The sequence below is a fragment of the Garra rufa genome, chromosome 7, assembly GCF_049309525.1.
Source record: "Garra rufa chromosome 7, GarRuf1.0, whole genome shotgun sequence".
NCBI lineage: Eukaryota > Metazoa > Chordata > Actinopteri > Cypriniformes > Cyprinidae > Garra > Garra rufa.
The window spans coordinates 8657500-8670782 of NC_133367.1; the positions used below are offsets into that span (position 1 = coordinate 8657500).

General features: G+C 37.7%; 1 protein-coding gene across 1 annotated transcript in view; it reads left to right on the forward strand.

Annotated features, from left to right (window-relative positions):
- Positions 1-13283, forward strand: part of LOC141337909 (uncharacterized) — an 831413-nt gene that overhangs the window by 162969 nt on the left and 655161 nt on the right. Inside the window, exon 11 of the mRNA XM_073843485.1 lies at positions 7995-8168. Coding sequence (XP_073699586.1) covers positions 7995-8168 — 174 coding nt within the window. The remainder of the gene's footprint in view (positions 1-7994; positions 8169-13283) is intronic.

Sequence of the window (13283 nt, forward strand, 5' to 3'; positions counted from 1 at the left end):
TTTAGGTTTCTTGAGAAGCGTGGCTGGTCCCATGGCTTTTCCCAGCAGTTGGGCTGATAGCTGTTGTGGACATGGTGCTCACGTTCTCTTTGCTCTTGATGGAAGACTCGGGTGTTGTGATGCCACTGGGTGTCGTCCAGTGCATGGCTTGAGTCTTTGGTGACAGAGTTCAAGAGTGTGGATGTTTTGTTACCTTTCTTTGAGGCCATCTTTTGCTTAGTGTAGGACTTCTGTGTTAGATCGCGCAACTGTTGGATGGTCATGGAGCGCAGACAGGCCATGGTGCCGAGGTGACGACTGACTCCAGGGTGCAGATTTTTTAGGAAAAGGCTTTTGAAGTTCACCTCTTCTTCAACGTCAGGCTCGTTGTGTGCACCGAAGTAGGCTTTTCGGAGCCGGTTATAGTAGGCTTGTGGCATCTCTTGTCGACTTTGTTTGGTCTCCAAGGCAGTTAACAGTCCATATTCAGACTCAGGGTCTGTAAACTCTTTGATCAGGACCTCACAAAGTAGCTGGTAGTTTGACTTTGTGTGACTGAGTTGTCGATCTATGAAGTTTCGTACCTCGACACTTAAAGTTGCTCTTAGGAGGTACAACCTGTCTCTGTCAGTCACATGAGGTCTCATTTCTAAATAAAAATTAATATCTTGCAGGTGGGCCTGGATGTCGTGGCCCTCTTTGGAGTTCGGGTCAAACTGGCTGATGCTTTTAGACAGCTTGTTGAGGTCTTTGATGGTCAACCCAGGTGCTTTCAGTGACAGGAATGAGTTGTGTGGTGAAGGCCAGTGAGGTTTTGGGTGGTGGCCCTTCGCTTCTTTCATTGGATGCCAGTTCTTTGATGTGAGACTTAGCTCTGCTCAGCAGTGGTGAGGCTGAGATATGTTTCTCTCTTCTTGGCTCTTGTTTCAGCTCACAAGCATCTTTGAGTTCTTTTCTGACCATGTAGAGCTCATCGTTGACATCATGTAGATGTTGGGTCAGATTCTCTATTTCAGTGCTGTACCTTTCAAGGTGGTTTCCTAAGGCACTGATTTCTGCATTCTTGTTGCTGATGTCGTTCTTGGCTTTCTCTAGTAGCTGTTCGGCATACTGGAGTCTGTTTACCAGGTCTCTCTGGGCAGCCTTTGCTTGTTGCTGGTCAAGTTGAGTTGTTGTCAGGGCTGCTTGGAGCTTTTTAACTTGTTCCGTTGTTTCCTGCTCCCTCTCGTTGGGTGCTTTGAGTTGATCTTGAACTTTCACTTCCAGCTTGTCTATGCGGCGTTGAGCACGTGACAGCTCCTCTTGAAGATGGGTGATGTGCTTGTCGCTCAGTTTCAGCTGGGTGGTGAAGGCATAGCTTAGGGAGCTGGTGATTTTGACTAGCTCCTCGTGGTTGTTGTTCTGGCTTGAATCTTGTGTCAGGAACCTTCTCAGGATTAGGATTATTATTAGAAATAAGTACAGTTCAGAGGTCTTGGGGGTGAGGCTGTCCGTCATGCCTCTCAGCCAAGTGTTCACATCTTCCCCGTGGGCAAGGGGGTCTGCAGTCTGTGGCATGTTGGCACGCTGAGGAGAAGGGAGACTGACACAGATCTGTGTGAAGTAGAAGCCTATGTGTGGTGGGACAACTAAGTGTTGTGTCAGTGATTGTGAACCCCTAATGAAGTGTGGTGATAGTGTTGGTCTCAGGGTGTCTAGGTAGACTAGGGATGTGAAGACTTCGTCACTCTAATGAGGAAGAGGAAAAAAAGAGAAAAAGGTGAAAACAATTCAGTGAAATAAAACAATTCCCTTTTCCAATGGGAGGAATGTTACCAAGATTTTGTCAAAAGGTAAACAATATTATTATATCTCTGTTCGAGACGTGAGAATATAATAATAATGCTGGTATCTCTTTTCTTAGTCTGACCGGATTGACACCAAACACCTTACAGTTGGACCGCTTACCAAGGAGGCTTCGAAAGCGACGGGTGTTCAACACTTATCTCTAATAATTGATCTCAGCATGGGATGAGATGCAAAAGTTTGGGATGCGTTTTCAAATGCAGGGAGGTTGGGAAGAACGAAGGAGGGTTTGATTACAATCAAATTCATAAGGATGATTAGGATTCTTTGACAAGATTTTGCATTTCATTCACTTAGAATCGATTGATGTTCTTACAGGTCTCTGCAAATGTGAGGAGTAAAGAAGGAAGAAAGCAGGAGAGACTTGAGTAGAAGGGAAGGGAAGGAGACTCAGTAAATTGAGTGGATCGGGTCCATTCACAGGCTGCGTGGCTGTTATGCCCAACTACGAGTAGCGTGTTGTTTATAGTTGCTGCATAACTAATAAAACAACAATAAAATTTGAGTGAAAGAGAGTTGTCTTTCTAATTTATTTGAACTCGTAGTGAGGGATAACAATGTCTCTTCTATTAAAGCTCAGGTGTGTCGTTCCCAAGCTAGGATACAAGGAGGTAAAGGAGAAAGGTAAAGTAGAGTGAAATTAAAAGTAATAAATGGCAAAATAATCAAAATGAAATTAAGTGCAGGAGGAAAAAAACAAAATACATAAATAAATAAAATAAAATAAAAATGGAGGTTAATTGTATAACCAAGAAAGGAAGAAATAGGGGTAAAAACGCAATGAAGTAATGAGTAAGTATGATTCTGAATAGAATCTGTTGATAGGGGTAACAAATCAATTAGGTTAAATAAGTTAACCATAACTTTCAAAGTTCAAGGCTTATTAGTACCTAAAATGATTGACCTAAAAGAGAGAATACTAGAAATAATGATCATATGAAATGACCAGATGAGGAAATACAAATGAGTCCAAATAAATTTAATGTTTGAATTAAATTTGAATTTGCCACAAATAATAATTGTGAAGTAATATTCCCCTTTCTAGTAAAATGCATATAAAGTGGTAAAGTTAGAAAATTGATAAATAGGACAGAAAAGTAGACCAACAGGTGTATTAGTTCAGAGGTTTAAAGGGTTAAATCACTTTAGCTTTGCCCACACACACTGTATTCAACCACTGGATGTTAATGCTAACTGCTAACCTTTGAGGCTAATCTTTAGCATAGACTTCAATGTTAAAGCAACAGTTTCATTAGCTTAGCAACACCGTAGAGTTTGTTTATAGTATGACGTCAATGTGCTGCGCGTGCGCAGTTCAGAGTTGCTCCGGAAGTAGGTTAAGACTTCCGAGTCACCATCGTAACAACGGCAACCAAAACAAACAATAGTGGACTAAGCACATACAACATTACATTGCAAGTACATGAAATGGCGGCGCATTTCAACACTGTACAAATAACAACACCACTTCTAGTTGGTTTTGCGATGTGGCGCTTTAAACTCTTAGTTCAGAGTTGGATTTAAACTTTATTTAAGTGGCAGCTTGGCGCTGCAAATGAGGAAACAAAATGATAATGATCTCGGCGGATCGTAAATCTCCGTGCCAGTTTCTCTGAGCACGTAAACACAACACAACAGGTTTTATTCGCTGTTGGTTCAAAGTTAAACTTTACTTGATCAAGATTTTAAAACACTCCCATTCAAATCGCACTGTTTCACTTAGTGAACAGAAACAAACAGGCAAGCATTATTTCTAATGTTTAACCAAGGGAGTCAAATAACATAGTTGCTTTGACAATGGAACATGCATTGACAATTAAACTATGAATAATAAGGCCTTTAAAATAGATTCAGGAACATGCTCAAACTATTCCTTTTGTCGATTTTTTTTCCCCCTTTTAATTACTGCAGTTTAGTTCCGTTCAGCTAACGGTGTCTGAGATTCCCTGCCGGGAGTATAGCAATTGAATGGCACTGGAACACGCAATGACATTAATTCAACTATAAATAAGGCATTACACAGGGATGCAAACGGCGCGGCTTTTGGCGGATGCCGCCTTTTTCACGGCTGTGTGGGGGACATGTGTGAATCGTGCAGATCCGATGAGTTTTTTTTGGGGGGGGGGAGGGGGAAGGGGGGTAAATAATTTCATCATAGGAAATTCTGTATTAAAATTACTAAATAATTAAAAGCCGTTACAGTCCATGAAACATAGGAAACTTGTATGAAAAGAAAACAGTGAGTCAGAAAGCTGCGCACGACAGCCAATTGGCTGCGCACTATTATCTGCTCCAGGCTGCTCTTCACTGCGCAATATGTTAAAATGAAAGTAAAAACACACTTTCAGCATCTGACGTGCACATTCTCTCAGAGACAATGATAGACGAATATACTTCATATGATGATATTAATTTACTTCCCTAATATTTCTCTTGTGCGCCGAACACAGTGGGGAAAAAAGAAAAAGAAACAAGGGTTGTTTTTGAAAGTTGGTGTTTAAAATAAAGCACTTAATTTTCATTGATGACTGCAGTATTATTAGGGGTTAAGAATGTCTTAATTATGATTTCAGGTTGCCTTAAATGTGGGGACTAACAGGCAAGAATTGCGATAAAACTTTATAAGGTTATTCATTGAATAAATATGAGCGCTGCACGTTTTAAAGTCAGCGGCGGCGCTTCTTTGTGTGCCATTCTGATAGCGCCTCCTGCTGGAAGAGAATGATCTGACGTTTTTAATCAGCTCATACGTCTGCTGTCAATGTAAAAAAAAAAATCAATCCATGGTTTTAAGCAGCAAGCACGTATTGTAAATGTGAATTGATGGATCGACAAGATAATGTGTTATACAAATTTAAACAGTCAAGGCAGTAAAATATATGTATATGTTAATTGATATAATACTTGATTGACAATAATTGTTTAAATTAATATAAGAATTGATACTTTTTGACTCTCTTTGTATCTGAAGGCTGGAATGTGAAGTTTATAATTTAAGAATTTTTTTTGTTTTGTTTTGTGAAACCTGCATCTGAATTGTAAATCATGCTTTTTACAGCCATTTTAATTATTTATTTATTAATTTATTTTTTGTTCAGGTCTTTAAAAAGGTATTTAAATGTCCAGAATTTAAGATAAAATATGCTGCAGATACCCTGGTCTCGCAAAAAACATAAATAGTTTTTTATATATAATTGTTTGGACCTCGGCTGGTGAGCAGGGTTCATTACTGGACCTCGAGCCGTTTTAGTTGAAGAGCCCTGGTATAGGGTATCCAGACGTCCTGATTATAGATGGCAGGTCGCTTTATGCTACACTAAGGCTAAAATATGCAACTTTTCATTTGCAGAATGAGAGAATTTGATGAGAGCGAGGCACTTACAGTGCAAAACTGGGACTGTGTATTTTCATATAAAGAACTTTGTGTGTGTATAGGGTGAGCCCTGGATGGCGGAGGTTGGTGGCAATGTAATTATATGATATTTGCTGCAGGGGCACGGGCTTCGATAATCTCACTCCTTTTTGACCATACCTCTGTTTGCATCCCTGATTACAGAAAATGAGGGACATGCTCAATTTCGACCTTATTGTATGATCTCAGACCTTATCTTTAAACTAACTTACTACAGTTTAAAAATAGAGAGGCGGTATCGAGTTACAGCCCTCTGCATTCATTCTACCGTTCATTCATTCAAGTGTTCATTCAAGCGGCGCCGCGCTACTTACGTCACACACACACACGTACAGTCTAGACCCAGAAGCTTTCATCCGCAGAAATAGAAAATATTAAATAACTTGATTGTGCTCACAATTTTGGTTAAACTGTCTCGCGTTCTCCACCAAAAATGTAAGGGATTAATTACATTTAATTTAGCTCAAAGGGAATCGAATATGATTCAATAGGGAATTTGAACAGAATCACTGTTTTACGGCTGTTCAGAGTCGACCCGCGATTCATTAAACAAGCCGTGTAACAGAAAATCTGCAATGGATATTACTATTCATAATATAGTGAAAACACTATATATTAGCACAGTAGCAAAATCGGCAGTTTAAGACATTAACTTGTAAGCACAAAACACAAGATACTTATCTTTTCTAATAAAAATATGATTTTATTGGATAAACCTAACACATAAAAACTAATCTAACATAAACACACGCATTCACGCAGGTTGCAGAAAGAGAAAGTGAGGAAAGAATGAGTCTAAAGGAATGCAAATATGAAGTCCCAAGTTTATAGCAATATGTGCAATTGCTTAGACCTGAACAACCATCAATCACTTAATTAACCCTCGTATTGAGTCTCTCAAAGAGGTTATTAAACTTTATATCAAATGCACCAGTTCAGTGAGAATCTGGAGGTTGTACTTGCGTTGCCTTTGTATCGAGGGGATTCCTTTCGTGCGTCGTTCCAAATGGGGTTTCCCGGGGTTGCTGATTGGTTGGGAGTTCGGTGGTCGTTGGACGTGAAGTCTTGGGCGTTGGCTTGAGGATGCGAGTTGTGCGCTGTTAAAGTTGAGGTCAGCGAAGACGTTTGGGTCGGTCGCGCCTTGCACAAAACTTAACAAGAACACGAAACTCTCAACGGAAAGAAATAAAGAATTAAACTAAAAGACAGGAGTGCAATGATCTCCTCATGTTTCCTTTAGAGGAGTAGGCTGGCATGCAGGCCAGGGAGCGTTCAAGAAGAACGCTAACAGCATCGGAACGCGGAGTAGGAGTAAGAGAGATGTAAGAGAGTGATTTGATGGTGTCCTGAGTTTTTAAACTCAGCTTTTGGACACATCCCAAATGATGTCTTGACCAGTTAGAACATTGTCCTAAGTTGGGGTACGGTTAGTTTCTCCTCCCCAACCATAAATCACAATGTCATGTGATTCGTCCCGTGGTCCCAATTTTCCCGCCCTTGGCAACGTTAAATTTGGACATGATTTCGATAACAAGACTAAAATACATTTTACAAAGAATTGAATTATAGAAACATTTCAAGAATGCCATTTCAAGACCATGCATATCAAACACCAATATAAACCATCAAACTATTCAATAGTTATCAAAAGGGACATACACAATAAGTGATTAAGTGGGTTACAAAGAGGATAGGAAGTTCTGCATAGAAATGATGAGTTGCTTATAAGTTCTTTTAGCATAATTTTAGGTGCATATATACACAACATATATATAGAACAGACCCTCACATTCCCAGAAAACTGCCCATTGATATATATATATCAATGGGCAGTTTTCTGGGAATGTGAGGGTCTGTTATCTAAACTGGGAGGTCAAAAAGTTTAGGGAAGGGATCTCAGTCTTTTGTCCTCCAGGTGGGGGAGTCCACCAACCAAACTCTAATGATCGTCATGTGATGTTCAAGATGTACATCTCCTTGACAATTAATCTTGGTTACTTGCCCCAAATTTGGGATTATCAACAAGGGTCCTTTTGTTTTAATGTCGCGAGTTCTTAGTTAGTTAGGTTTGCTTCAGACTGGCTTGAGCCAGGGTGTCAAACGACAAATTTTACGTCATGCTGGAGTTGCTGGAATTTGTGGAGTTTGAGGCTGTAGAAGTGTTTTTACTTCTAATCGAATCTCCTGAATTGTCTGATTCGCGCTGAAATCCTACACTAACATTATGCTAGTAACATGCTAGTGACACATTAGTTGTGCTAGAAACATGCTAGTAACATGCTAACCACAGTAACAACATGCTAGTGACATGCTAATCATGCTAACATTATGCTAGTAACATGCTAGTGACATGTTAGATGTGCTAGAAACATGCTAGTAACTTTTTAATCATGCTAAAACAACTAAAAGCATATTAGCAGCTTGCTTTTAAACTTTTTAAACTTCTTTAAACTTTTCTAACTTTCTGGTACAGGCTTTCTCAACGCATCTTAAAGTGTGTCTTGATGAGCTTGTTGATCTAGTTGTGTATTTTTGATGTTATTCAGCGCTGTATGTCGGTGTGCTATCGGCGCTGACCACAGTCTTGTTGTTTGTCAGTTAATGATCAGTTAACATGCTTTGGTTTTATTGGTTCGGGGAAAATAACTGAAATCCCTAATCTGCTGAAATAAACAAGTTGGTCTTATTTGGTTGGTTTTATTTGCTTATGATAAATTATGTGACTTATTTTCTGCTCTCCCTCTTTCTGTCAATGTAGGTTAAGTGACTGTGAAATGACAGATGAAGGTTGTTCTGCTGTGACTTCAGCTCTGAAATCAAACCCATCACACCTGAGAGAACTGAACCTGAGCAGGAATAAACTAGGAGACTCTGGAGTGAAAAACCTCAGCGATCTACTGATGAACCCACAATTCAAGCTGGAGAAACTAGAGTTAGTATCATTATACTGTACAGCAGTTACAGTCAGATTAAAGTTCACTGTTTAGATTATTTGAAGACAACAGACTCAAGTCACATAATTTATAGTGCTGCATCTTCTGCTTTTTCTCCATCATCAGAAAGATTCAGCAATACTATTAGTTCATGGGTTTGTATGTGTATTAGAAAGAGCATTAAACTTGCTGAAATCTGACATGTTTGCTGTGAAACAAGACAGAAGTGAAAACAGAATAAAAACAAGTGTAACAAATGACAGTAGATTATTCTGACAGTCACATTTATACTGGACTAAGGCCGCGATCACACCGAACGCGTTTTTGCAGTTGGAGGCGCCTCTTTTGAATGGTTTTCTGTTGGCAGTGAGCGTTCTCCGCGCTGCTTATGCGCCCCGGGCGCCTCGCGTTTTCGCCGCCTGCTGCGCCTCGCGTTTTTGCAGCAGCGCTCTGAGCGCCTGAAGTTGAAAAAAAATCAACTCTGAGCGGAAAAACGCCCAACGTCATTCGCGTTCTTTTCCATTGTCCAATCGAATGAATGGAGAGGCGGGCCTTCTGTTGGTGACGAAAGTTTACCGTTGTTTAAAAAGTCCGGAGACTGCAGAAAAGGAGGAGAAACCTTTGGTGTCTATCGTGGGTTTCTGCTAAAATGACAGTTTACTTAACAGAAAAAAACAAAGATTTTAGAGGGCTCGCGCTATAATCCTTTGATTTGACTGACAGGACAGCAGTTTTGGTCGTTGCTTAGCAACATAAAAAAACCGCAGCACACTGCTCTTTTATTAAAAGTCACCAAACAAGGCAGTGCTGTGCGCCTCGCGTTTTTAGAACTAAAAGACGCGTTCGGTGTGATCAGGGCCTAATGCTACTTCCACTAAATCTGCTTTTATTCAAAATGTGTGTTTAGAGATTGAACTCTAAAATAACTTAAAATAATTTATTGATGTATCAGATTGTCTTGCATTACCATTATGAATTTAGATCTTTTAAGTGTTAATTTTTCTTTTGTGTCTACATTAATCCTATATATTAATCTAAATGAATAACATGCACTTGTTGATTGAGGACAAATCCAGACTTGGATTGTAACTAGTGTCCTCAAATACTCCTGTCTTGGTTTGTTTCATATCATTAAGATTTCATAATTTTTCTGGTTTATTAGTGACTGTATAGCATTTGCTGATGATCATCATAGATCTGAGTCATTGTTCTTTCTCTTTCTGTCTTCAGTCTGTTTTATTGCAGTATTACAGAGAAACAGTGTCTCATCCTGACTTCAGCTCTGAAATCAAACCCATCACACCTGAGAGAACTGGACCTGAGCTGGAATCAAATCACAAACACAGGAGTGAATGACTTATGTGACGTACTGAAGGATTCACACTGTAAACTGGAGAGATTGAGGTCAGTAACATTCACATACAAGAATCAAAATGATGAAAATCACTTCAACAGTTTAAACCAAAACACTTACTACTCAATATCTCATGATGAGTGGGTTCATGGGTTCACATTATATTTGTGTCAAATTCTTCTCCTTAATGATTTGTTTGTAGGATGATCTTCTCTTCCTCTGTTTGTCTCTTTCTAGTCTTTATGAATGTGGCATTACAGATGTTTCTTCTTTAACTCAGTCTTTGACAAACACAAAAGCACTGCAGTTTCTAAAAGAGCTTGAACTGAGAAACAATATGATTGGAGACTCAAAGCAGCGGCTCATTGATGTGCTACGAGACTCAAACTGTAAACTGATGTGAGTAAACTTCACTTTGTGATATTAAAGAGATCTTCAGTTACCTCTGATATGTTGACAAATATTAACTTTCAAATATTTGTGAAAGGAGATGATCAAATGATCATCAAGCTTTATTTCAAAGGGTTTGTGTCAGAATGAAATGTAAAGTTGATCAAAATGTTGAACACAAAGGAGGAAAGAAAACAAAAGCAGACTGTCAGAGCTTTATCCAACAACAGCTGCTTTATTATGCTTTATTAACTATCAGTAATAGTGAATCATTCCAGTTTGAAATAGATTTGGTCAGATTGGAGGAAAACGCTGGTAAAATCAGTGCAGATTCCAGCTTCAGCTCACAGCCGTCCAGCATCACATGATCAATGTCTCTGTCTCTTGTGTGTTTTTACTTTGACAAGCAACACGTCACATTACTTTACACTTACTTTACTTTCACTTATTTACTGAGACCAATACAAATGTTGAAACTAGAGGAAAAACAGCTTTAACTAGTGGAACATTTAACTGAAAGGGTTTAGTTTTGAGGCAAAATCACATTAGTATTTGTTCTTGTGGTTTATTATATTTGGCGTTCACTCATTAGTGTGTGTTTCTCTTTATAGTGTCTCAACAGGAGTCACACAAACAGACAAACATATGAATGAAAATCATGTTCAAATGTATTTAAAACACAAATATTGTTTTAGAAATATCTATGAAAGATCATGTAAATCTAACTTTAAAAGAAACTCTAATTGAAGTAGTAACTGATTTGCAATTTGTTCCACTGAACACTGATTTTTCTCTCTCTCTCTCTTTTGTTCCACCTTACAGTGTAGATGAGTCTCTCGTAGACTTTCTTTTCTAAAAGATCAGTAAACTAAATGCTGTCTATCATAGTTTTTTTATCCTGATGAAAGCAGCAGTAAACATCAGGTGAGGATCCACAGAAGAGCTTCACTACTGTGTCTATGAGGAGAAAGAAATGTGTGATAAATGTGTGAATGTGATCCATACAGGTGAAGAGAATCAGACTTTACAATCAAATAATGCAGCATGTGTGTTAGAAACATGTGATACTGAATGATTCATGTTGATTTAGTATTCAAGCAAATGATGCTTTTGTTTTATTGAAAGCTGAAACAGGAGGAAGACGCTCAGATGAGTCTGTCTGGCTCTTCAGTTTAATAATATTTGTATTAAACTCATCCATAATGATTCAAATGTTTAAATGTGATTGTCAAGTGCAGCACTTAAATGTGTCAAAGATATAAAACAAGTCTACAATGTGAAATTAAAACATTTACATGATCTCTCTTACATGTAATACACATTGTTCTTCTATTTAATTGTATATTAAGTTAGCTATGTGTCTGTCTGTTGCTGATGTACAGATGCACAATCACAAATCCTCTCATTACAACAAACAAAGCAGAAACACAATGGAAATAAAAGATGCTGAGCTAACAATTACTCTTCATTAAATGAAGCTTCACTACTCTAAAGCTATCCTCTTGGGAAATGTAGCAAGCTAAGCTACAGCAATGTAGCAAACGTAGTTTACTGTGCAGATTTGTAAAATTTCATTTTCATATTGAACCAATGTCATTTCAAGTCAATGCTCTCTCAGTGATCAATATAACTGTCAGTCAAGCAGATTTACAGGCATAAAAGTTCAGTTTTAATTTTTATTCAACAAATCTTCCAAACCAATTTGTCAAAAAAAAAAAAAAAAAAAAAAAACAGTATAATGTTCAGGGCCATATTTCCCTCATATTGTGACCATCCAAACGAAATTTTATCTGTCGACCGGAAACCCTCTATTGGTAGGTTGGGGGTTCTTTCTTGAAAATCAATTTTTGAAAACAATGTAACCTGTTTCTGAATATCAAACGAATAAAACAGGAAAAACACAAAACTTGTAAATTAAATAATTGTATAGGTCATATGGAATTTAAAGGGGTCCTATTATGTTTGTTCACTTTTTGAATTGTAGCCAGTGTGTGGTGTGTATGTTTGGACAGGGACGAAACCCAGCGTCTGGTGATGTCTATGCATTCCAGACTTCAGGCTGTAATTGACTGCAAAGGACTGCAAACAAGTATTAAAAAAGTGAAAGATTGATTTATGATTATTATTCTGTCCCATTACTTTTGGTCTCTTAACTGGGAGGCACATATGCAAACTGTTGTAATTCCTACACCGTTCACATGATTTGGATGTAAATACCCTCAAATTAAAGCTGTCAGTCTGCATCTTGTTTGTTTCATTTCAAATCCATTGTAGTGGTGTATAGAGACAAAAATGTTAGAATTGTGTCCATGTCCCAATATTTATGGACCTGACTGAATATGATGAAATCCTTGTGGGAATTTCAGTAGTAGATATTACATGATACATTAATGTAATGGACAACAGCCTTCAACCAAAGTAGCTCCTATTAGGTCAAAATTATTAAACAACATTTGAAGCCTTTGTACATCGTAAATGTTTAAAATAAATCATTCTTTTACAAATATTCAAATTAATATTTAACATTCATTGCATTAGGCCTACAAATGGTTATAAAACCCACTAAAAGTCTAATCATTTTATGTTTTCCTTTCACAAAATATACTTTAAGTAAGAGAAACATAAGCATGTTTTCTGTAAATACAATAAAACATCACTAAAAGTAAGCTTGTGTTTAGCATATTTCTTAGAAGTATAACTAAGCATATATTTATATGTATTATTATTAAGTACTTCTAGTCTACTTTTTAGAAATATATTAAAATGCAATTCAATATATTTTTAATGCACTTTAAATAAGCGTGTTGCGAATACAGATGTATCATAAACATACTTCAATTTCAAGTATATTTTTAATACATTTAATATGTGGGTACCTGGGTAGTAGGCCAATTAATAGTTAAAAAGATAACCCAAATGCTCTAAATAAGTTGTTTATTACTATATAAAAAAGATTGATGCTGTATAATATTAAATTAAATGTCTAATAGTTATTACCATTGAAGATGAGGCAGAGCTCAGAGAGTAAGGGAAAGAACGCTCTATCAAAACATCTCAAATAAAGTCTGAAATTATTTGTGTGTTGGCTTCACTCTTAATTGTATATTTGTAACCGCTGGATACTTTGTATTAAAGTGGTCATGTGAGGTTGCTAAAAAGATCATTATTTTGTGGATTTGGTGTAATGCACTGCATTTAGGCAGTTTGAGGTTTAAAAAAAACACATTATTTTCCACACACCTTACATTATTGTTTCTCTTCTCTGCCCTGCCTTTCTGAAACGCATCTATTTCTACAAAAGCTCATCGTACTGAAAAGCACAGAGTGCTCTGATTGGCCAGCTATCCAGTGTGTTGTAAATGGCTGAATA